The sequence below is a fragment of the Pseudorca crassidens genome, chromosome 8 (genome assembly GCF_039906515.1).
Source record: "Pseudorca crassidens isolate mPseCra1 chromosome 8, mPseCra1.hap1, whole genome shotgun sequence".
Lineage (NCBI taxonomy): Eukaryota > Metazoa > Chordata > Mammalia > Artiodactyla > Delphinidae > Pseudorca > Pseudorca crassidens.
This window is the reverse complement of record NC_090303.1, coordinates 93,783,959-93,810,039: the sequence shown is the minus strand read 5'-3', so window position 1 is coordinate 93,810,039 and position 26,081 is coordinate 93,783,959. Positions and strand designations below refer to the sequence as shown.

Below are 26,081 nucleotides of genomic sequence, written 5' to 3'. Positions count from 1 at the left end.
TAGAACATTAAAGTATGAAAAAATGTCAATGTCTTAAAGAAAAACTTACACTGAATGCCTGTTGTGTATCAGGTACTCTGCTAGATACCTTTATCTCATCTAATTCATTAGGTAATTTTTAAAAAGAGACGTTGCAGCTATAATTATGGTATCATAAAACATGCATCTGGAAGTACCTTTAGAGAACATGTGGTCGAAGTTGTTTAAAATCTTTATTAATTTTCCTTATTTTGCTGAGTAGTTATTACATTCATATCATTCAAAGTTTTAGTATGAAAAGTATCAATGAAAAGTCTTTATCTCACCCCTATCTCTCTCCCCAGAGCAACCACTGTTAGTTTTTTGTGTATCCTTCCAGAACTGTCCTATGCCTATACCAGCAGAATAGCTCCCCAACACACACACACCAGCATACTATACCAGCTATTCTACGCCTTACCTTTTATGCTTAACAATGTATAAATGAGAGAACCTTCCATACCAGTCCATTAAGTTTTTTTATACCTGCATTGTATTCTACTTTATGGATGTACCATAATTTGACCAGCTTCCATCGACGCCTGTAGGTTGTTTCCAGTATTTTGTGTTTACAAACCATGGCACAGTGTACGGTATACTTTGCATAATATGACTTTCCTTGTACAATATAACTTTGCATAAGTATGAGCATATCAGTAGGACAAATTCCTACAGGTGGAATTACTGGGTCAAAGCATATATGTATTTGTACTTTTGTTGACACTGCTAGATTGCCCTCCGTAGAGGTGTACCAATTTCCATTCCCACCAACAGTGTATGAAAGTGTGAAAGTGATTTTATTCCCTCACTTTCATCAATACAGTGAGTTATCAAATTTTTTAATCTTTGCTAATCTTTGAAAAATGTTTCTTCAGTACATGAAAAGATGCTCAACATCACTAATTCTTAGAGAAATGCAAATCAAAACTAGAATGAGGTATCACCTCACATCAGTCAGAATGTCCATCATCAAAAAACTACAAACAGACACTTCCCTGGTGGCGCAGTGGTTAGGAATCCGCCTGCCAATGCCGGGGACACGGGTTCGATCCCTGGTTCGGGAAGATCCCACATGCCGCGGATCAACTAAGCCCATGCACCACAACTACTGAGCCTGCGCCCTAGAGCTTGTGAGCCACAACTATTGAGCACACGCGCCGCAACTACTGAAGCCCACACGCCTAGAGCCCATGCTCCGCAACAAGAGAAGCCACCACAACGTGAAGCCCGCGCACTGCAACGAAGAGTAGCCCTCACTCTCCGCAACAAGAGAAAGCCCGTGCACAGCAACGATGACCCAATACAGCCATAAATAAATAAATTTTTTAAAATCTACAAACAGTAAATGCTGGAGAGGTATGGAGAAAAGGGAACCCTCCTACACTGTTTGTGGGAATGTAAACTGGTACAGCCACTATGGAGAACAGTATAGATGTTCCTTAAAAGACTAAAAATAGAGCTGTCTTATGATCCAGCTATCCTACTCCCGGGAATATACCCGGAGAAAACCATAATTTAAAAAGATACATGCACCCCCAATGTTCACTGCAGCACTCTTTATAATCGCCAAGACATGGAAGCAACTTAAATGCCCATCGACAGAGGGATGGATAAAGATGTGGGGGACTACCCTGGTGCCTCAGTGGTTAAGAATCCACCTACCAATGCAGGGACACGGGTTCGAGCCCTGGTCCAGGAAGATCCCACATGCCGCGGAGCAACTAAGCCCGTGCGCCACAACTACTGAGCCTGCGTGCCACAACTACTAAAGCCTGCGCGTCTAGAGCCCATGCTCTGCAACAAGAGAAGCCACCACAATGAGAAGACCGCGCACTGCAACGAAGACTCAACGCAGCCAAAAATAAATTAATTAATTAATTAATTTTTTTAAAAAAAGATGTGGTACATATATACAATGGAATTTTACTTAGCCATAAAGAAGAAGGAAATAATGCTATTTGCAGCAACATGGATGGACCTAGAGATTGTCATACTGAGTGAAGTAAATCAGACAGAGAAAGACAAATATAATATTGCTTATATGTGGAATCTAAAAAAAAAGGTACAAATGAACTTATTTACAAAACAGAAATAGAGTCACAGATGTAGAAAACAATCTTATGGTTACCAGGGGGGTTGGGGGTTAGGGATAAATTGGGAGATTGGGATTAACGTATACACACTAGTATATATAAAATAGATAACTAATAAGGACCTACTGTATAGCACAGGGGCCTCTACTCAATACTGTATAATGAGACCTATACGGGAAAATAATCTAAAAAAGAGTGGATATATGTATATGTATAACTGATTCACTTTGCTGCACAGCAGAAGCTAACACAACAGTATAAATCAACTATACTCCAATAAAAATTTTTAATGTGGGGCTTCCCTGGTGGCGCAGTGATTGAGAGTCCGCCTGCCGATGCAGGGGACGCGGGTTCGTGCCCCGGTCCGGGAAGATCCCACATGCCGCGGAGCGGCTGGGCCCGTGACCCATGGCCGCTGAGCCTGGGCGTCCGGAGCCTGTGCTCCGCAACGGGAGAGGCCGCAACAGTGAGAGGCCCGCGTACCACAAAAAAAAAAAAAAAAAAAAAATTTTTAATGTTTCTTCAGTGGAGTTTTAATGGTTTTTTTTCTGATTGAGTGAAGCTAAGAATCTTTTATATATATAAAAGTTGTTATATTTCCTTTCCTGTAAACTTTCAATTCTCATCTTTTGCCTGTTTTTCTTCTGAGTTGTTAGTCTTCTTCTCATTAATATATAGTATGTATTAGAAAAATGAGTTCTATAAGTCGCAAATTTTTTTAATTGGTTTTTTATTTGCCTTTTGACCTTAAAGCAGCTCATTTTTAGAAATAAGACACTGAGGCCCGGAGAAGTGAAATTCCTTGTATAGAAGGCACTCAGCTTACCAGTGGCAGGGACAAAGCTATGCTTAGGTCTTGTAACTCCCGGTACATTGTATCAGAAAGCTTCATTTGTAAAGTAAGGGATTGAGCCAGGTGAGTTCCCACTTGTCTAAAAAGAGACTGGATTAGACTTGCATCCTTTATCATCCTCATTTTCCATAATTGAATGATAAGTGTTTATTGAGCACTTAAGAATAGCATAGGCAGACTCAACATACCCTTGGGAACATAGACCAGCTTCCCTTCTTGATCTTCTTGGTCTCCATCACTGCCACCACCAGTTACCTCTCATTTAGTCCCTTTGTATTTATTTACTCTTCTTTTTTCCTCTCCCCTCACAGCAGTCCTTGTCCAAACCTGCTTTTTTCTGGCAAAATTCAGAAAGGAGGAACTTCAAACTGCTGGACACTAGGAAGCTGAGTCGGGATGGCACTGGGTCCCCTTCTAAAATCAGCCCTCCCTCCACCCCCAGCAGCCCTGATGACACTTTCTTTAACCTCGGAGACCCACAGAACGGCAGGAAGAAGAGAAAGATACCCAAGGTAAGGCTTGCAACAAGCTTCATGTTCAGATGTGCACTCCCCCTTCCCTGCAAAGGAAGGCTGCAGAGGAGTCTGGGCAGAGATCAAATCACTGAGCCCTTCTTCCTGCTTCACCACAGGCCGGGTAGACACAGTGAAGCCAGCAGGCTGAGATATCTGGCCCTTTGTCAGAGTAATTGTGGTGGTCCTGTAGCCTTCCTCTTAGCCATCCCTCTCCCTACCTTTATCACTCTTAGGATACCAACCTGTGCTTCCAGGACCCAGCCTCAAAGGGCCGCATCTCCCTCCTTCATGGCCTCAAAAAGCAGAGCTCCATCCCTTGTGCTCTGGCTCAGACTCCGTCACCTCCCACCGCAGAGGTGGCACCACATGGAGCCTGCGCTCCAAGGGAGCACTTGTCAAAAATACATCTTTTCTGGCTCTTTTCAGCCCCAAAGGCAAAACATGCCCAAGGGCTTGGATGTGCATCTCATGTGGCCGCTGTTGCTGTTACATTTCCTTTGCTCAGTCCAACCCCTGCAGTGCTTGTCATTCTTCATTGGCCACTTTGGTACCAACTTCCCTCAGGAACTTTTAGGGCAGGAATTCTTCATTTCAGAGTCCATGGATGGACTTTAGGGGATCATGAAACCCACAAAATCATGTAAAACTGTATGGATGAGCTTGGGGGGGATAAAAGGAAGAGGGGGTGGGTTGTCTGTAGGTTTCATCAGATTTCTCAAAGTGACCCGTTGACCTGAAAGTCCAGGGACATTTTCACAAGCCAGTCCCTCCTGACCCAGTTTGGTTAATCAGTGTTTTGAGCCATAATATCACCCCTGCCCCCGACATTCTTATTCAAGTGAAATTAAGTCACCTGGACAATCAAGAGGGCATTCTGGGGGCTTCCCTGGAGGTCCAGTAGCTAAGACTCTGCACTTCCACTACAGGGGGCACGGGTTCGATCCCTGCTCGAGGAACTAAGATTCCCCAAGCTGCACAGTGCAGCCAAAAAAAAGAGTGCATTCTGAAGGGTGAGGGCGGTTAGGCTCAGGCGGCAAGAGAAGACCTGTCACCTGCAGCCCAGAAGCGGGGTTGCAGGTGGAACAGGGGAGAAGATGTCTTGCTTTGTGTTGTTGATGGAGGGCAGGAGTCAGGCCTCGTTCCCCTTCCTGTTCTCCTGGTTGCCTCGTGCCACCTGGGGCACAGTGCAGGTTGCATCTTGATCATTAGATGCTGGCTGAATGAGCTCCCACTAGTACATGGATCCCAGTCTCCTTCGCCCCTGGTGGAATCGCTTTCTGTCTCCCTTTGGCTGTCTTTCAGTCACTGTCTTAACTCTCCTCTTCTTGTTCTGGCATGACTCACACATATCTGTAATGTCAAAAACCTGCAATAGTGAAATAATTACAAGTGGCTGTTAACATCTATACAGCCTCACTGTTATTTTAGCAAATTAAACAGGAACAGTCAAATAAATCAGCTGAATTTAAAAGAGTTTTGATACAACTCTAAGTCTGACTCTGTATCTCTTAGTAAGCATTTACCCTCTGTCTTCTACCCCTGCGCTTTTACCCATCACTTCCCCCTTTATAGTATTTTAATATTTAAAAAAGATTTTTTGAGATTGAGGGGAAGAGAATATGTGTGCATATTTTATATAAAAGTAGAGAGGTGGAGATAAAGGTAGAACTATTTCTGCCACTTCACATGAGTTTAACTTGCAAGCAGCAGTTTGTCCCTCTTACTTTATTGCCTGAAATTGAAGTGAGTTTCCCCACTTACGTAGTGCCCAAGCACTTACTCAAGTAGGGTTTGGCAGGTGTAATCAAATCTGGAGAAAAATCAGCAACAACAACAGCAACAAAATCTTATTAAAATTTTAGTCATAAAGGTGAAGTACACAATTCTTCAAAGGAATGTTTAAAAAGAAAACAAATGACTAATTACAGGGACTTCGCTGGTGGCGCAGTGGGTGAGACTCCGTGCTCCCAAGGCAGGGGGCCCAGGGTTGGTTCCCTGGTCAGGGAACTAGATCACACATTCATGCTGCAACTAAGAGTTTGCATGACACAACTAAGGAGCCCGCCTGCCGCAACTAAGACCCGGCACAACCAAATAAACAAATAAATATTTCTTTAAAAATGACTCATTACAGTCTATTAGAAGTCTCATGAATCCTCAGTTCTGTCACTTGCTACTTAATCTTAACCTAGGCTTGTCCTTTCCAAATGCTTTGAATCCTTTACTTGAAGTCAAAGTTTCTTTTTCAGGCACATTCATGACTTCCAGGTTTTGGAACCTTAAAGCGTTTGCTATCCAAAACCCTTGCTTTTGTGTTTTTATCTAGCAAGAAGGACTTAATGGTCTACTCACAACTCATCAGTTAATGGGTTGGTTGGTGTTCCTTCAGCTGCCTCTGCTGTAACGCGTAACACGAGTCCCTTCTGGAAGTATGGATGCTTCCCTTGATCTCTCCCGCCTCAGCCCTAAGAGGAATGAAGGTCCCAGTGGAGGAGGGGAGAGAGAAAGAGACAGTCCTTCCCTATATTCTCCTAGCAACCCTGTACCTTCATTAACGTGGCAGCTGAAACGGAGCAGTTAATTACACAGTGGTGTGATGTCCCCAGGTTTCATGAAACATCGTGCTGTCCTTTATAATGAGAAGTGAACTCCCCCGCGGCACTGTAGCAGGTTTATGTGGAATCCTTTGTTTCTTAGGCAGCCATCATAGGCAGAATTAGGTCCCAGATGACTCTCTGTCTGAAACAGACTGTCTTCCAAATGAGCTTATAGTTAAAAATGTTTGTTTTCAACTTTAAAAAAGTTTCTAAAAAGGCCAATACTTCTAGTACAGAACACTTTTGTGTTTTTTTTCAGAACACTTTTAAAACAACAAAACTTATCTCCTGTTAAAGTTCAATTATGTGAGAGCCTGTTTAAGTTTTTCTCCCTGGGGAAATTTTTTTTTAAATAAAAAGGAACAAAGATTTATTAACTGAAGTATATATTTGGCTTCCACTTACTCTATGACCTGATTTAAAATGAGAAAAACCTTCTCTGTCATATTATTTATACTACTTACATAGCACTCATGAATTGTCTTATAGTTACGAATGCACCTTCGTCCTTCCTGTTAGCTCGTAAACTCCCTGAGAATGTGTGCCATGTCCCATATGTCCTTTTATCCCTCACAGCTCCTAGCAAAATCCCTTGCACATAGGAGATGCTCAGTATTCATTCAACAAATTAATAATTAACAAATATTTATTGAGTACGTACTGTGTGCCAGGCCCTGCTCCATCCCATACAGGTACTGTGACAGCAGTAAATAAAAGTGACAAAAATTCCTGCCTGCATGGAGCTTACAGTCTAGTGTTCATTTTATTTAAACAAATGGAAGGATATTAACTATATTGTAAATGTCTTCTTTCTAGTTAATTTTTGGATTCTTTGGGGGGAGATTTTGAAAAGGTTTAAAAATTTCCTTCTCTCCAAAAACAATTTGACCTAGCAACTCATTTGTTTATTTACCTGTATTTTTTTTTTTGCGGTACGCGGGCTTCTCACTGTTGTGGCCTCTCCCGTTGCGGAGCACAGGCTCCGGACTCGCAGGCTCAGCGGCCATGGCTCACGGGCCCAGCCGCTCCGCGGCATGTGGGATCTTCCCGGACCGGGGCACGAACCTGTGTCCCCTGCATCGGCAGGCGGACTCTCAACCACTGCGCCACCAGGAAAGCCCTACCTGTATTTTTAAAATCGTGATAAAATATACATAACATAAAACTTACCGTTTTAACCATTTTTTAATGTATAGTTCAGCGGCATTAAGTACATTCACATTGTTCTGCAACAGTCACCATCATCTGTCTCCAGAACTTTTTCATCTCCCCAAACTGAAACGCTGCACCTATTAAACACTTACTCCCCATTCCCCCCCTCCCCCTAGCCCCTGGCCACCACCATGCTACTTTCTGTCTCTATAAATTTGACTACTCTGGGTACCTCGTATAAGTGGTGTCATACAATATTTGTCCTTTTGTGACTTATTTCACTTAGCATGAAATCCTCAAGGTTCATTCACGTTGAAGCATGTGTCAGAATCTCCTTCCTTTTTAAGGCTGAATAATACTCCCTTGTATGTACATGCTACATTGTGTTTATCCATTCATCCATCAGTTGACATTTGGGTTGTTTTCACTTCTTGGTCCTTGTGAATAATACTGTTGATACGGTGTCTTCTTGCATGGGAAATGGGGTTAGTGTTACATCCCACTAGTTAGAACATGCGGGAAAAGAAAAGAAGGCCAATTCAGGGGTGTGAGCTGTCAAGGAGGTGGCTGGTTCGTGAGAGCAAATATAAAGAGCTGCCACATGGCAGGGATTTGGGGGTGAAGACAGAGGCCTCAGTTGGGTCAGGTTCACGGTTAGGGAAGAGGAGTTCACACTGAGAGCTGGCAAGGCCAGGGCTGGGCTTCCCGTCAGGAGCCAGAGGGCACAGATGGCCGAGGCTACGGCAGGGCAGTGTCAGTGAGAGTCCACAGAGCTGGGGGGACGGAACCCAGGCTGGCCACAAGGAGGCCTTGAGAATAAGCCACCCTCCTCTCTGGTGGGCCAGTGCTTGTAGAGAGGAGCTGGTGAACTACTTTAGGGAGGGTATCGAGGAGTAGGGGGCAGAGGTGGGTATTGGCAACTGTCCCTGACGGGTACGCATCACCCAGTTTACCATAGCACACCCCCTCCTGTTCTTCCCAATGTATGAAAGAATATTCAACCTTTCAAGGCAGCAGCTTACAGACAGCTCCCCTTTAAAGTCACTGGTTTGTGTCAATTATGCATGGGTAGACTTCCCTTTCTCCCAACCAGATGGAACCCAGGAAGCTTACACTCTTTTTTTTTTTTCATTTATTTTTGGCTGCCTTGGGTCTTCATTGCTGCGCGCAGGCTTTCTCTAGTTGCAGTGAGCGGGGGCTCCCCTTCATTGCGGTGCGCGGGCTTCTCATTGTGGTGGCTTCTCTTGTTGTGGAGTATGGGCTCTAGGCGCACGGGCTTCAGTAGCTGTGGCTCGTGGACTCAGTAGTTGTGGCTCGTGGGCTCTAGAGCACAGGCTCAGCAGTTGTGGTACACGGGCTTAGTTGTTCTACGGCATGTGGGATCTTCACGGACCAGGGCTCGAACCCGTGTCCCCTGCATTGGCAGGCGGATTCTTAACCAATGTGCCACAAGGGAAGTCCAGGAAGCTTCTTCTCTTGAAAGTTGCAGGTGGTGCCGTAAAGCCTGAGGGGAAGTGAGCCAGAGCCTCAATCACCGGACAGTTCTGCTATAGTCAGTCTGGAGGATGTGCTGCTTACTAAGGTGTCTGCTGAGCAGCTCGGCTTCTGAGCGCCAGAGAGGTCATGAAAGGCCTCAGCAAGTCTGCGGCCAGTGTGTCCTCTGCAGGAAGGACGGTGTGCCCGGTACATGGCACTCCTCCCTGCAGTCCTGAGCTCGGACTCAAGAGCCACCGCAGTCCCTGGTCCCTTCCTGCTGCTCAGACACTCTTTGGCATGGTGCCTATGAAAGGGGCCCTGCCTGGGAACATTTTTTTTTCTGTCTCTTTCTTTCCTTGTTTTGTTTTGGGGGCAAAAGCTCCTTCCCAAACCACAGTTACGTTTCACTATCAGGGCCGGGGGGTGGGGGGGCTGGGGGGGGAGCCATCACACCATTTAGCCAATGAAATCGTCTCCCTCTGTGTCTCAGCTGGCTGCGTTAGCATATTCAGACGACACCCGCCCATACATCAGTGAGGCTGGCAGCGGCCTTCAGTGTTCTTGACAGTCATGCTTCTATCTGGCCCAGAGGAATGACCGAAAGACGCCGGCGGGCCAGTGGGAAATGTCTCCCCCCACCCCCTTTCCCTGGCCCACCACCCTCCTAAAAGAGAATGGGCAGCGAAGGAATCCCAGCTGCCACAGGGAGGAGACTGCTCACACTGGCTTTTCTTCTCCCCGTGTCTGGCAGCTGGTGTTGCGAATCAATGCCATTTACGAGGCCCGGAGAGGAAAGAAACGGGTGAAGAGGCTGTCCCAGTCCACGGAGAGCAACTCAGGAAAAGGTAGGGCCCTGCCACCATCCCTTCTCCCCCAAGAATCTGAAAACAGAATCTTCCTACAAGTGGCTTCCTGTTGTTTGGGGTTGACTCAGCAAGGAGGAGAACAAGTTGGGGGCTTTGGAAATGTCCCCCACCATCCTGTCTCCCTGTGTATCCATCAGGTCAGCCTAGGGCTGCATTCTCTGACCTCACCATGGGAGCAACCTTCTTTGCTTAATATACATTAAAGGGGCCAGTATCTTTTGCTGTATTTATATAGGTACCATCTGAACTAAAGCCAAATTAATTTGGAAACACATGTAGTTGGACAAAGACATAGTTTGTTCATTACATTTAAATAGACAAAAAGAAAACAGCCCCTCTGAACTAGAAGTCTTGGATTTGTGCTACCACATATAAAAAGTTTCCTGCATTAGAAAAACCCACACTTGCAACTTTCTTCCTTTTGTTGTTATGTTTTTTTGTCTAGTGACAGATGAGAACAGTGAGTCTGACAGTGACACCGAGGAGAAGCTGAAAGGTGAGAAGAGCAGTTGCGGTGCAGGGCGCGTGCAGGTGACTGGGAAGCTGCGAAGGTAGCCCTTCCTGTTCAGTGTGAGGGACGGGACACAGTGGCCTTGCATGAGCTTGTTGGGCAAGTCGTGAAAGTCTGAGCCTGGCCAGAGTGGGCCTGTTCGGTCCCTGAGCCTACAGCTCAGTTCTAGAGATCCAGGGTGGCTACCACTGCAGTGACACCCCTGTGCCTTTCCGTTATGTCATAGGTGTCATAGGTGTTTCTCACACCTGTGTAAGGTACAGTGTGCTGGCCTGGACTCCAGAGACCTGGGGCTCTTGCCCTACTCCTGGCTCTGTGATCTGGAAGAAATCACTTGAGATCCAGGGCCTCTAGTTCCTCATCTGTCAAATGAAGTCACTGAAATTATTGGTCCCTGTGGATCTAAATTTCGTGATCTCAATCTAGGCTTTAGTGAGTTTTCCACAGCTTTTCAGACCCTAGGGGGGAAGCCAAAGAAAGCCATAGTCCAGGGCTGCTCAGTGAGGTGATGGGGACCCATCTGCTCAGTGGCCCTGCCTCATTTGCCTCCAGCACCCACCTGCTCCCACCTCTGGAATGAAGCCAGTCACTTCCATTGCACAGAATGGTGGCAGGAGAGAAGGCAGATGGGGTTCCTGAGTTAGTCAGGTCTCTGCCAGTTGAGCCACATGGAATGTTTTCAAAGCTCCCAGCTCCAAAAGCGCTAGGGTCTGGATTTTGTCACATCCCCCAAACTGAAAGATGAAGGAAGTGAGTGAAGGGAAGAGTCCCCACCCCATCTGACAGAGGAACCCAAGGGTCACTCAAGCCGCTGCCCTAAGTCCAGACAGCAGATCCCACATTCCAGGCTCCTGCACCCCGATTAGCCTGGTGGCCCAGCGGGTGTTGCTCCAACTAAAACTCTGGCAAGAATCCCAAATAAGGAGCTTTGTACTAATTTGTTAAATGTGGGAACACTCTTTTAGGATTAGAAAAAGTTCTTTGAGCTAGGAATTACACAACGTGTTGCAGCTCTGTGCAATTCCACATTGGGGGTGAGTCATTTTCAGGCGTTCTCTCCCTCCCTCCCTCCCTCCCTCCCTCCCTCCCTCTCTCTCTCTCTCTCTCTCCCTCCCTCCCTCCTGCCCTCCCTCCCTCCCTCTCTCTCTCTCTCTCCCTCTCTCTCTCTCTCTCTCTCTCCCTCCCTCTCTCTCTCCCTCCCTCCCTCCCTCCCTCTCCCTCCCTCTCTCCCTTCCTCCCTCCCTCCCTCCCCCTCCCTCCCTTTCTCTCTCTCTCTCTCTCTCTCTCTCCCCCTCCCTCCCCCCCCTCTCTCCCTCCCCCTCCTCTACTCCCTCTCTAGCCCACAGCCAGCGCCTGGTCAATGTGAAGTCACGCCTGAAGCAGGCTCCAAGATACCCATCACTGGACCGGGAGCCCGTCGAGTACCAGGAGAGGCAGCTCTTCGAGTACTTTGTGGTCGTGTCTTTGCACAAGAAGCAGGCCGGCGCTGCCTATGTGCCCGAACTCACCCAGCAGTTCCCTCTGAAGGTACAGGGTGGGCCAGGCGTCTGCAGCCTGCCAGGGACTGCAGCATTCTTGACAAAATCTTATTGGTACTCACGGTTTCAGGGAGGTACAGGAGCCCAAGGAACATTCAGTGCTTAGAATTTCAAAAATGGGTCCTAATTAAGGTATATCAAGTGAAAAAAACCGCTGCTGGAGAATTTGCGAGTTCCGAGGAGGTGTGAGAGTCAATGCTCAAAGCAGGGACAGAAATACTTAGCCCCTTCCTGTGGTCACTGTGCTGACTGTACTATCCTCTTCATCCTCCCCATCTCCTTATCCAGCCAGGTCTCTTCCCAACCTGTCCTAGAAGCTTCTTTCCATCAGCCGCACAACTCTCCCTAAGGAGTGTCATGTTTGTGTCCATGCTACACACCCCTGCGTGCCCTGTGTGCCTCTGTATGTGTGTATGCACGAGAATCCTGTTCTGTTCTCACATGGGTCATGGCTATGTGGATGTGGCTTTACCATATATTAAATTATGGCTCCTAAAATGAAACGGCGCTCAATAAAGCCGAAAATGACACGGCCTAGAATATGTAAATTATTCTTAGCCTTTGACATCAGTAATAAAGAGCTTCCACCACATTCTAATTGAGTTCAGCCAGAATTTACTGAGACCCTTTTACTTTCAAGCTGTTTTCTGCTTGGCCCCAGGGCATTACAAAGATGAGCAAAATGTGTTTCCTGTCCTCAAGGAGCTTACACTCTGATAGGAGGGCATGAGATAAGCCTATAAAGACTCGCGAGGTACAATGTGACAGTCTCTGTACAGTTCATACAATGCAGGTGCGCAGACACAGGAACGGGAGGGCGCTCATGTCCTAGTCCCATCAGGGCCTCCCTTTGCTGCCACCACCCAAGCATAATCCCAGCATCTACCAAGACCTAGGTTCCAGCTGTCCCTCTCCTTTCTCAGGCCAGCCTGCCTTCTGTCCTGTGCACTGGGTTCCAGCACAGCAATCGAGCCCTCTGCTTGGAGTTTAGGATGGAAATATGTATAACTGAAAGAAACCACAGGCACCAGCCCTCCACACTGGCACTTATTCCACTTCCTCTGTCTGAGCTCCAGGGATGATGCTCTGAAAACCCCAGTGCTACGGGTGTGCCCATATTTAGTTGAGAACCACACTTGCACCAACACATGAAGGACTGTCCTATTATTTTATGTACTTCCTTTGGGGCATAGCACAATGTTATACATATAGCAATACTTAACCAGTGTTCCAGGAATAAAAGCGTTAATTTGTGAATGAATTAATGAATCAACCTAACTATTGAATGCTTGAGTTTCCAACATGGAATCTCCAGACTCTTAGACATCACATTAAAACGTTTTTTAAAGAGTGGAAAGTTGCATAGTCACTGTTGAAAGGGGACTAATCCAGAAATGTATAAAGAAAAAAGCCATCTCTAATCCCACAGAGATCATCACTGTTAGCATTTTATTGTGTTTTCTTCCAGTCTTTTCTCATAGTATAATTTTCTTACAAAACTGAGATCATACGTTGTGTAATTTCCGTGTCGTTTTATAAACCTGTCATTGTTTATAAACATATTTAATACAAATTCTAAAACATCATTTTTGAAATTACATAATGCTGCGTTATGTGGGTATACCCTAATCTTTTTTTTAAAAATAAATTTATTTATTTATTTATTTTTGGTTGCATTGGGTCTTCATTGCTGCGCGCGGGCTTTCTCTAGTTGTGGCAACCGGGGGCTACTCTTCATTGCGGTGCGCGGGCTTCTTGTTGCAGTGGCTTCTCGTTGCGGAGCACAGGCTCTAGGCGCGCGGGTTCAGTAGTTGTGGCTCACAGGCTCTAGAGCGCAGGTTCAGTAGTTGTGGCACACAGGCTTAGTTGCTCCGTGGCATGTGGGATCTTCCTGGACCAGGGTTCGAACCCGTGTTCCCTGCATTGGCAGGCGGATTCTTAACCACTGTGCCACCAGGGAATCCCCTACCCTAATCTATTTAACCACTCTCTTTCTGTTGGAAATGTGTCTTGCTGCCAGTATTTCTTTAGATATGTATTTTTAATGTTACGCTGATCATCCTTTATATGCATTTTTGCATGCCAGGCTACTTTATATCTCCTTCCCTTCACTTGCTCCCTCTGTCAGAAGGCCCCTTTTCTCCTTCTGCCTCCTCACTTTTAACTCTTTTTCATGAGTTTTATCCTCCACCCCTATAGCCACTTTAATCAAGGTTTACACTCCATATTTGCACACTAGAGATCATGCCTGCTGTATTTCCTTAAAATGCTTGATATCTTGCAGTTATCTTTATGACAACTCATGGAGGTCAGGCTGTTTTCCAGCCATCTGTGCTTGGTTGTATTTGTAAGAGAGATCTCTGCGGGCCACTTCCTATAAATGTGCTCCTGTGCATGTCAGAGCATGTGTGTGCACATACGGGTGGATAACTCATACATTGATGACAGTGTGTGTAAGCACATGTGTATAGACACATATTTTTGGGTATCGTGCATGTGGTCTGAGGGTGGGTTCATCCAAATGGTGACTGGGCCACGTTGAAAAGCGCTAGAACTCATTTCTCTACAAGGCCTGTGCTTCAGTTCTCTAATGCTGTTTCCACTGTGGAGAAATGTCATTGTTCCTTCCTTTTGTATTATTTATAGTTTGGGGTCCTTCACTCTGTGATGATTAATGACCCCTTCCAACAACTACACCCAGCTGGTATTTGCTTCTCTGCAAGACTGTCCAAGGGTAATCAAAAATTATTGCTTTGGCAACAGTCTGAGCTAGTGAATTATCAACTCAAAGACTGTTCCAGGACCATTTGGAAGCCTCTGAGTCATGGATAGAAGAGAGAAGAATTATACAGAAAAGAAAGAGTGACTATTTATTCTGAAGAAGAAAAACTAAAGGACAATTAATGACTGGCTTTCAGTCTACATATGGTGACTGTGTTTCACTCATTGATAGTTGTCTCCACCATTAATAGTAGTAGCAGCTTTACTTAAATTTGATCTAGCCTAAGGGGAATCATACTGGAAGTGGGTTTTCAGATTGAAAGCCATCAGCCCGGTGCTCTGTTCTTTTGGATGCTCTCCAGAAACCTCCTTTCTCTGACGTTTCATGGCCTTGGGAAGGCTTGTAGATCCTCTGTGAAGGAGTCAAAGGTACTGTTGGCCTGCAGATGTCAGAAACTCTCTGCCAGCCTGGTTTAAGGTGGAGGCCAATGGCAAACTATGAGAAACAAAATAAGAAATTATGGAAAATATTATAGTAAGAATTTAGGTTAGACATTACAATTTCGTAACTTTAGAAATTCATACTCCACTCACTTCAAATATCTGATATTTCAAATGACTGAAGATAATTTTAGCATAATTTATTTTTCTTTAACTGTTTATAAAGGAAATTTAACAAGTGTAAACCTATCATCAACAACACAGCAAAAGCCAACAATTCTTCCCAACACATTAGAAGTACCAATTTATAAGCTAACTGTGCTAATTATAAACTATTCCTTTTTGTATCCCAAACTTATACCTAGAGTGCCTTTGTTTTTCAATTGAGACAAAAAAAACACACATAACATAAAATTCACCATCCCAACATCTCCATGTGCACAGTACAGTATGGTTAACTGCATGTGCATTGCTGTCCAACAGGATGGGATGCTTTTTTTTAGCACAGGTAACCTGTTCAGACACAGAACAAGCAGACTCATGGCTTTAAATATCATCTCTAAATCAGACTTTATTGATTCATTCCATTTTGAAATGAGATGATGTTCATCCAGTCTGTGATGTGTCAGATAAATCAGAGAGAGAGAGAAAGATAGACAGGCTAGAGATTAAGATCATTTTGATTCTCTACTAGAGTCTAGCTGTGTGATCATGGACAAATCACTTAACTTCCCGGGGCTTATTTTCTTATCTCTAAAATAAGGTCGGGCTGGATGATGTCTAGTTTTCCTTTAGTTCTGACATTCAAAGACTTCCTGAAATGAGTTAAATTTCACCGTATAATGTAATTTAGCTGGATGTAGTCACTAAAAAGTGTTGTAAAACGTCTTTGCCTAGATCAAGGAGGGACGCATTTGCCTGGGCCCAGAGGTCAGAAGACTAGATTTGAGGTTCTGCCTTGCAGATTCATGAGTCTCCGGTTTGGAAGGGATTGCTGTGACAGCGTTTCCTTATTGATTAAAATACTTACATTCCAGAATGTTCTGCATAGAGAACATTTCTCTAAAGCACACTTATTTTCTTCTCATTTCCCCCATAAGATTATAGTTGGAACTGCCCTGGGGACAAAAACCCCAAGCAGACTGAGCTGCAAACCCTCCTCAAAGTGGAGATTAAGGTGGCAGTCATGACTTCAGGAAGGTGGGAGATGTGCTTTTGCCAAGCATCTGCCTCACTCTCCGGTGCTGGGGTTTATTCTCCAATCTTCTCTCGCCCTTCTCCCTGCAGTTGGAAAGGTCTTTCAAGTTCATGAGAGAAGCTGAGGACCAGCTGAAGGCTATCCCCCAATTCTGTTTCCCTGACGCCAAGGACTGGACTCCTGTCCAGCAGTTTACCAGGTATGTGCTGGCATCCCCCTCCCCTCCTGCAAAGACTAAAGCAAGAACTAGAGGGGGTCATAGATGGTAGACCCCATAAGTCGGTCCTACTGCTAAGTGATCCTGGTGGGCCCGAGTGTAGCAATTTCCTCCACAGGTGTTTTTAAAACTTGCCTGAAGACAAGAATCACCTTGCTAAGTGTGCAGATTCCCAGATCTCCCGCTCCACCTGGGAGTGTGTTTCATAAGCTGACGTGATGGGCAATAAGGTAATTCATAGCCTAGGAAAGCATTGCCCATCACTAATACTTGTCCAGTGCTCTGGAAATATTTCTTCAGTAGCCCATCCAGCTGTTACTCGGATTGTGATAAGTTTACATTTCTGCTTTAACCCATGTTGCTGGATACCAATATTTTTTTATCAGATGTTTCAGTAACTGACCAAACTCAGGAGGCTCCAAATCCTGAGTGTTTGAGGGATACTGAGTTCCTTGAAGTTGGCCCAGCAGTCTTTAGGGACGGTCCAGGCCTCGGAGAGCCGCGCAAGGGGCGGTTCCGAGAGGGGCACAGAAGTGTCCTACTCTTCCACTGCTCCCTCGCTGAGGCACATCCCTAGATCAGCAGATGCCACCTCACTCCCGGGCTCAGATAATGACTGCTGTGTGCATGCAATGGGATGGCCCAGGTGATAGGATTATATGAGGGCTCAGGGTGAAAAGAAAATTCCTCACTTCGTCTCAGGACGCAGCGACACTTTAGATCTCCCTGTCCCTGACACAGACTCCAAAGCAGTAGGTGACCGGAGCCCCAGCCCAGAGGTGGACAAGCCAGACAGCGAGCAGCCCTTTTGACAGCCTCCCCCAGAATGTCCCCTGGTTGCTCAACGCGATGTGACTTTGGTTTTGTTTTGCTTTGTAACGCGCTTTCGTTTTCCCAACCACAGTGAAACATTCTCGTTTGTCTTAACTGGAGAAGATGGGAGCAGGAGGTTCGGTTACTGCCGAAGACTGCTGGTCAGTACGTCCTGCTCTCGGTCAGCAAGAGCTCTGTGCAGAGCCGGCGCTGGCTTCCTGAGGTCTCACTCACCACGTGCCACACGAGAAGGGACAGGAGGTGTAGCAAGTTCACCGGGGCAGTTAAAAACAGGAAGGAATATTTGGGGGTCCACGTGAGTCTTACTGGTAGACGGGAACATTGTCTGTCTCCTTTGGAAAGAAAATACTCTCTCCGTTGTTTTCCCTGCCAAATAAATGACTTTCTCTCCTCAAACCAAATGTCCTTTCTAATAAAGTGTGCTAAACAGACTTTGAGAGCCTACAGAGAACATTCATAATAGTTGTTAGGGCAGAAGAAGGATGGCTTTGTTGTTTATGACGCAAATAATTTAAGTGCCTCCTTCAGAACATTAACCTATAAAAGTCAGAAACTTATTTCAATGAAATGATTTTGCCAAAACATTTAAGAACTGGTCTTTTTGAGGCCCATTTTGGGGACGATCTTCTGTAGTGGCAAATCATTTTCCACTGAGAGTATATTTTAGTCTTTTTATAAATAGGCTAATATAGTCAAGAATAACGCATGGCACATAGTGGCTGTTTAGTAATTAGTGAATAAAAAGTGTGGATAATAATCAAAAAAGTTAAGTGGGATAATAGATTTTGTTGATATAATTACTTTAGAGTTTAAGTGTTGAGATTGTTTTGAAAATTAAAAGTCAGTTTCCAAAAAGGATTTTCAGAAATGATTTCTCATTCGGACTTATTATAATAATGATAAAGAATAAATAATTTCCTTGAGAGGAATTACAGTGATACGGGTAAACAAGATTCCTTATTTTATGGTGCTATAGGCCATATTGAGCACCTGCTGTGTGCACAACACTCTTGATTTGGTCCCTTTGGGAGAATTAAAAAATATGTCTACGTAACTAGAAGTGCTTTCACCTATAAGACGGGGTATTGGTAACTGCTTACCTCACTGATTTTCAAAAGCTATGGTGTATGGAAACGATAGGCAGCATGTTAAAAACATTTGGGGTCTTTCCTCCCCTGAGATTGGTAACACTCATGATTTCCTTGTGTTTCACTCCAAAAAGCCTGGTGGCAAAGGAAAGCGTCTCCCTGAAGTTTACTGCATCGTGAGCCGCCTGGGATGCTTCAGCCTCTTTTCGAAGGTGAGGACTTGGGCCTCAGAGAAGGGAGGGAGAGAATGCAGGGCAGGGCCCAGGAGGACACAGGAGACACCCTAACTCGTGTGACTTTTATCCTCTTATTCCCCCACCTGTTTTCCTTCCCACTTCTTCCTTCTCCCTTCCTTGAGCCTCATCTATTCTCTAAACTTTAGGACAGGAAATGAGCTGATGAAGGTTGTGGCCCAGAAAGTGGGGGAGGGGAGAAGGTCAAAGTCATTGCAGTTGAGGATGGGAGGGGCAGAGGATCTCCCCAGAATATTCCATACGTTTTAATTTCCTTCTCTTAAGAATTATCTTTTGTCACGTTGTGCGTTGTGTATATGTGTCGTGTGTGTATATCTGTTGTGTGTGTGCAAGATTTGCTATCGCAAGACTGCTCTATCAAAATCTTAGTATAATTTGGTCCTTTTTGGAAAATGAGCCAGTATACCAAGACATAGGGATTGCCGTGGTGAATTGGCTTACCCACCCCAGTATTCCGGAATGGTGTGTAGGAGATAATTACTATGCTATATGATGCCAATCTCAAAAGTTAGGTATAATTCAACGTTTTTTCCTGTGTTAACCAGACCTGAATATATAATCCATAAATTTTTTTTTTTGGCCACACCACACAGCATGCAGATCTTAGTTCCCCAACCAGGGATCGATCCCATGCCCCTTGCAGTGGAAGCCTGGAGTCTTAACCACTGGACCGCCAGGGAAGTCCCTCCATAAATTTTTTTAAAATCCTTCTTGAGCACGTATTTCAGTCTGAGCTTTCTTTTAGAGAATTGAAGTCCTACATCTGTTCTCCACGGATGTAAGCAACACTCCCTAAAAGCATTCCGAAACAAAAGTCTCCCTCCCTCCTGCCCACCCTCCTCCTGAACTCAGAGGAAGCCTGAATTATACTGATGTAGCGTGACCTCTTGCCACGGTAGAACTTGTATGCAAGTCTGAGGTAGTTAACGTTATCAGTGTAATCTGAGTCATGGTCTTACCTCCACTCCACGTGAAGTGGTAATCATTGTACATTAAAGTCAGTCATTTACAAGCTGCAGCACAGATATGCATTGCTGCTCATGCCAGTCTTCAACATGGGCTTGTTTAAACATGGAAATAAGGCTGTAGGTCATAGCCCTTGTTGTTGCAAGAATGCTTATGAATCTAGGAGCAAACAGCTGATGTGAGGTAGCCCAGCACCCAGGGGCAGCTTTGGCGTTCACATAAGCTGCATTGCTATATCATGGGCAGGGGGTGCAGAGCAAGTAAACATCCTCACATACTCGTGTGATGCACAGTCCTGCCTTTTCATGTCAGTTTTGTGACAGCATATGTTTTAAGACTGTAGTATGAAGACTTGCCAAAGATCACACAGCAAATATTCAGCATAGAACCATAGACAGAGCTTTGGCTAAATGATTCCAAAATCTCAAGCTATTTCTAGGTGAGGGACAAGGATAACTAAAATGGCAAATTGTCCTTTAGTACAGAAAGAGGAATCATGGATAAGAACAGCTCTCAGAATCTCTGAAGAAAGGCAGAAGTATTGCTACAATAATGCTATGTAACAAACCACCGTGGTGTAAAGCAGCCATCATTTACTCTCACAGAGGGGCAGGCAGCTGGGGTTCGGCTCTGCCGGTCTCCATGGGCTCACTCATGTGCTGCTAGTAGGCTGGGGGTTGGCTGATCTAGGCTGGCTGGGCTGTGCTTAAGGCTGCAAGTCTGGGTGCGGGTCTGGCTCACACATCTGTCACCTCCCTTAGACAGTAAGCTGTCCCTTGCGTGCTCTTCTCGCAGCTGTGGCAGGGGCATGAGAGGGCGAGCAGAAACACATAAGGCAGGCCTCCTAAGGCCTGGGCTTAGAACTGGCCCACTGTCACTTCTGCCTCATTCTGCTGGCACAGTCCTCCGCAACCTTTTTCTCATTATTGATCCCCTAAGCAGCCTTTTTAGATATTTTTTTCTCAATTGCCTCCCCTCCCCATGGAATTACTTTTAATTTTTTGTCTTTTTATTGTGCTAAAATATACATAACATAAAATTTACCATTTTAGCCATTGTTAAGTGCCCAATTGGTTGGCATTATGTTTATTCACATTGTTGTGCAGCCGTCACCACCATCCATCTCCAGAACTTTTTCATCTCCTCAAACTAAAACTCAGTACCCATTAAACACTAACTCTCTGTTCCCTCCTCCCCCAGCCCCTGGCAACCACCACTCTACTCTACTTTCTGTCTCTTTTATGAGTTCGACTCTAGGCTCTCATGTAAGTGGAATTATACACTATTTGTCCCTTTGTGTCTGGCTTATTTCACTTAGCACAGTGTTTTCGAGGTTCATCCATGTTGTAGCACGTATCAGTATTTTATTCCTTCTTATGGCTGAATGATATTCCACTATATGAATATCACATTTTGTTTATCATTCATCAGTTGATGGACATTTAGGTTATTTCCATTTTCTGACTGCTATGAATAATGCTCTATGAACATTCATGTACAAGTGTTCATGTGAACATGTTCTCATTTCTCTTTGTTAAATTCCTAGGAGTGGAATTGCTGGGTCATATAGTAACTCTATGTTTAACTTTCTGAGGAGCTGCCAGACTGTTTTCAAAAGAAAAACTTCACTAGTTTACATTCCCACCAGTAGTGTATGAGGGTCCCAATTTCTGCACTTCCTCACCAATACCTGTTACCTGTGTTTTATTTCAGCCATCTTAATGGGTATGAAGTGGTATCTCATTGGTTTTGGTTTGTGTTGCCCAAATGGCTACCCCCCAGGGAAACTTTTTTTTTAATTTATTTTATTTATTTATTTGGCTGCATTGGGTCTTTGTTGCTGTGCGCGGGCTTTCTCTAGTTGTGGCGAACGGGGGCTACTCTTCTTTGCAGTGCGTGGGCTTCTCATTGAGGTGGCTTCTCTTGTTACGGAGTACGGGCTCTAGGCGCACGGGCTTCAGTAGTTGTGGCACATGGGCTCAGTAGTCGTGGCTTGTGAGCTCTAGAGCACAGGCTCAGTAGCTGTGGCGCACGGGCTTAGTTGCTCCACGACATGTGGGATCTTCCTGGAGCAGGGCTCAAACCCGTGTCCCCTGCATTGGCAGGTGGATTCTTAACCACTGTGCCACCAGGGTAGTGCCCCCCCAGAGAAGTTTTAATTCCATAGATATATCGCATATCTGTTTTTGTACTGTGGCACCTTAGAAGGCTATAAACCCTCACAATATCTAAGTTTTTCACCACCAACCCCCAAACAAATTTTTACCTCTTTGGGGGTGCTATTCTTCCCATTGAGAATGCATATATCAATCCAGTAAGTCACATGGCCATACCCGTGTGACAAACAGGACAGTTTTCAAAGTCAAGGGGGCAAGAAACTATACTTCACCCCTTTAGTGGGAGAAATTACAGAGTCACGTGGAAAAAGAGGGGCTGCATAGAGGAGAGAATTGGGGCCCTAACACACAAGGTGAAGAGACTTTGTTTGGCCTGATGAGGACAACGGGCTTCCCCACAATTCCTCAGCCTCTGTGGCAGGCCCACTTCATCTGGAACAGAGCTACACCTTGATGACCTGACTTCAGGATAGCTGAGCTGCTTTTCTGCCCCTTGCAGATCTTGGATGAGGTGGAAAAACGACGAGGCATCTCTCCCGCCCTGGTCCAGCCTCTCATGAGGAGCGTCATGGAAGCCCCTTTCCCAGCCCTGGGCAAAACCATTGTTGTCAAGAACTTCTTGCCAGGATCAGGAACTGAGGTAAGCCATCAGAGTCCTTTCCTGTCCTGGGGGGAGTAGCCCAGACTGTGGCCAAGTTCCAGTGATCCCAGGGGCTGGCTTCCAGTGGGCTGTCATATTCAGTGATGTCCTCTTGCTCCTCAGGCTGGCCCAGATCACCCATTTCTAAGAGTATCATAAATTCCACCCTAAGTCCAGTCCATCCAGCCCAGGATTCTGGCTCAGAACTGTGCCAGGGCAGTGAACATCTTTAGCTTCTCTTATTAGCCTACTACCTTCATAAATCGTATTTAAACCTATTCAGGTTTTTGGTCTGCATCACCTCTACCACTTTATAGTGTAAAGCAGATTCTTTTCAGGGAAGATAAGCTCAGGTACTACTTTTTATTCATCCTAGACTTTGAAGCATGTCCCTTTCCTTGGCTGGGCTGGGATTTGATGCCAGAGCTTGTTTTCATCCTTCCCATTCCCTGTGTGTGACTCTGTGGATATCAGAGGGCAGGTCCCATTCAGCCTTGAGTCTCCAGTTCTAAAGGCCCTCGGAAGAGCAGGTCACCTCTGGGGACAGAGGAAGGATGAGGATGTGTCTGGGATATTCTGGAACAACCCAACTTCCCAGCACAGAGAGGAGCAGTCTCCCTGTTGCTGGAGAATCCTAAACTACCCCTACAGACACAGGTGGCTTGGCCATGGGGGTGTCAACCTTAGTGAGCCCCACTGTGTGGGCAGCACCAGGCAGGTGCCGTGCTGAGAGTAGAAGCCAGTCTCTGCTCACCAAGAAGGAGTCAGCTATTTAAAAAGAAAAACCTGCACATGAGTAATGACTTGAACTCAGGAACATTTCAGCAAGTACGGAGTGAGAAGATACGCACACTAAGCATACAAGCTGAAAGAGCCATCACTGGGAAGGGGCTGGAATGGGGTGAGTTCATTACGAATCACCTTCTAGAGGAGGTGAGTCTTGAAAGAGGTGCTTGGATCTGCTGGTCCTTCTGCGTGAGCCTGTGATTCCCATGTGAGACGGAGACGCTTTGCTGTGGGACTGCGAGGGACAGGACCTCAACAGTCATAGAACTCCCTGTGTGGGCTCCAGATATGTTATCGACAAGGAGGGTCTCCAACCATCCTGGGCCGAGGGCCTCTTGTTCTGCAGTCCTCTCTTCCCACCTCCGTCCAAACTGTCCTCACACGCAGCTGTGAGACTGAGTCCCTACCAAACACACCTCCTTCCCCAATCTCCTGTGATCTTTCCTTTCCCAGTCCCTTTTGTTTTCCTTTTTTTTCTCTTTCCCTTTTCCACTGGCAGTGGGCCACCCCTGCTGCAGATCGCAGAGCCCCAGGTCTGCACTGCGTGTGAGAGGCCTGGCCCCCCTCATGCTGCTCCTGTTTCCCGGCAGGTGATTGAACTGTGCCGCCCTCTGGACTCCCGGCTCGAACACGTGGACTTTGAGTCTCTCTTTTCCTGTCTCAGCGTCCGACACCTGCTCTGTGTTTTTGCCTCCCTGCTTCTGGAAAGGAGGGTCATCTTCATCGCAGACAAACTCAGGTACCACCCGTGGCTACTCCTGCTAAGGTGTTTGAGCGGCGGGCGTCTCACACCGTCTGGAATCTGTGGGGTAGGGACTGCCTGGGATTGCAGAGGCAGCTCCTCGGAAGAAGGGGTGTGAGTCAGTGGACAGCTAAGGCTGGAGGTTTGTGAGGCACACCAGTTGTGTAAAGTGAGGTGAGCCCGCACTTCTGTGCACTACTTTTCTGGTACTTGGTCTACTTTTCACTCATTCTGCTTTGTGCTGGGCACCCTTCCATGTGCTAAGGAAAGAGGCATTAAAGACACAGAGCTGTCCTCAAAGAGGCCTCAGTCCAAGGCGGGGAATGGAGAGGTGAACAGACCACCCAGCAGCATGTAAAGGCTGACTAGAGGCAGAGCATTCTGGAGACCAAGGAGGGTGCTCATTCCCAGTGGAGGCGAGTTCCCTGTGTCTTAAGATGAAGAGCAAGTAGAAAGCACATAGCAGGCAAAAGGAGCTGTCTGTACAAAGGCAGGGAGACGAGAGGCCAAGAGCATCGCCTTCAGGAACTTGCAAAGCAGCTCAGTGTGGCTGAGCAGAGAGGAAAGCCCAGAAGAAAGCCAGGAACTGGCAGAGATGGGCAAGGCCCGGTTCTTGGAGGGCTGCAGGACTGTGGTGGAAAGCAGAGACACAGCCTAAGGCATCCCTTCCTCTCAGTACTAACGTAAATCACACACACAAACTCATTGCCCAGTAGGATGCACCCACATCCTCGTGGTCACATTCAGTGATTTGCAAAGCCCAGGCCACAAATCAAAGAAGATCCTGAAGGAGATACAGGTAGGGATTTGGGTTAATTCTGAACTTTAAAAAAGAAAAAAAAAAAATTCCTGGCATTTTCATCATTTCAAAATACCGAATCAGAGCCTTCCTCGCTTTGGACCTGAGGACATAGTTGCACAAGTGGTGGCTGCAATTCCAGGAAGGGCTGAGATATGGGGCCCAGCTAGAGGTGGGCCAACCGCAGGAGAGGCAGGGAGGCCAGCTGAGAGTCCATCTGGAAAGAAGAAATGCCAAAACACAAAACTTGGAGAACTGTGGTTTGGAGAGGAAATATGACTCTCAACTCTAGAAACAAAAGGGAGGAAGACGAAAAGGGAAAGAAGCATGGAAAGGACAAGGTGTATGAATGTGGGGTCCCTCAGGAGGCGTGGTGGGAAATGGAATCCAGCCCTCTCTTCGCCGCAGCCCATCTGGTCACCTTGATGATGCTACCCTTTGGACGGCAGCCACTTGGCTACTCCCAGGCTGCTCCCACCCTGCCTTTGAGCTAGCTATTCACTTTTAATGTCATAGTTATTGTACTCCCTGTGTACTTTTGTCAGCTCAGGAAGCAGGCCCTGCCTATAGCCTGCAGCTGGTGCTGGGCGCCAGGCAGCTCTCCAAGCTCCCTGGGCACTGGGGAATTCGGACCAGAGAGTTCTCTGGGTTAGGGCCCTGGAAGCTAAGGCTGAGAAATAACCCTTCCGTGACCAGGATGGGATTTCACCAGCACTCGAGTAACTGTCTGTATTCTCTGGAAGCCCTACCATCCCCCACTCCCCCACGTCTTTAGTTGTAGAATTCTCAGGCTTTCCTTTGGGGGAGGGGAAAATGATGGATCTCAGAAAGACCTAGGCAAGGAGTAGAAGGCTTACCAGGAGTGGAGATGGGACAAACAGTCCCTTGAGACGCTTGCTTCTGGTTTAAAGATGTTAGGCTCGGGAAGGGTCCAGCCTGAGAAAATGTCTGAGAAGGTGGGTGTGCCTCTAGAGGAGTAGCCACCAGGGCCTGTGGCCCCCGCCCTAATCCAGGCTTTCTTCAGGGGGAAGGAGAACAGAAAGTATCACCTGTCTTTCTCATGAAGGTACAATGAAAGAGAAGCTGGGAACAGAAAGGGAGGGGAGCCTCATCAAAGACCAGTGCATCCCTGCAGGGCAACAGAGGGCATGTGTCAGAGGCTCAGGGCACCAAGACACCGGGAAGTACTTAGGACAGAGATGTCTGGGAAGGGACTTGGCCACGTCTACCTTGTCCCTGGACAGATTTCTGGGTTGACAGGTTGAACTCTGGGCATCCCCTCACACGGAGCTGCTGTAATGAGAGACAATGGACGGTGAAGGGACCCCATCCCTGAGAATGGAGCCTGCCCTACCCTGGGTCTTGGTCGGTCCTCCCAGCCCCCTCCCCTCCTGCTCTGGCAGGAGACAAGTCACCGCGGTGTTCTGATTAGAGGGACTTGGTTGTTTCTCTCGTCACCCCACCTGCCATGGTGCCTGGCACTCTGCCCTGAGAGATTTAGTTTCTTCAAGCAGCAGACACCCACGAGAGCGTGAGATGCCAGCTGTAGCTGCTGCGCGCCGTTCTCGCCATAGGGCCCTTACTGCCCACTGGCTGTTTTCTTTTGCAGCAGCTGCCAGACGTGGGGCACTGAGGAGACAGGGTTTTTGTAGGGGAGGA

The 26,081-nt window shown here is 46.4% G+C and overlaps 1 protein-coding gene across 3 annotated transcripts in view; it reads left to right on the top strand.

The window, feature by feature from the left end:
* The window catches only part of DENND2A (DENN domain containing 2A), a 104,237-nt gene that overhangs the window by 57,313 nt on the left and 20,843 nt on the right, over window positions 1-26,081 (top strand). For all 3 annotated transcript variants that reach the window (XM_067747200.1, XM_067747198.1, XM_067747199.1), the window contains 9 exons: window positions 3,276-3,476; window positions 9,456-9,549; window positions 10,016-10,066; window positions 11,421-11,608; window positions 16,069-16,178; window positions 17,101-17,170; window positions 18,253-18,330; window positions 21,955-22,095; window positions 23,472-23,620. In XM_067747200.1, the coding sequence (XP_067603301.1) occupies window positions 3,276-3,476; window positions 9,456-9,549; window positions 10,016-10,066; window positions 11,421-11,608; window positions 16,069-16,178; window positions 17,101-17,170; window positions 18,253-18,330; window positions 21,955-22,095; window positions 23,472-23,620 (1,082 nt within the window). The remainder of the gene's footprint in view (window positions 1-3,275; window positions 3,477-9,455; window positions 9,550-10,015; window positions 10,067-11,420; window positions 11,609-16,068; window positions 16,179-17,100; window positions 17,171-18,252; window positions 18,331-21,954; window positions 22,096-23,471; window positions 23,621-26,081) is intronic.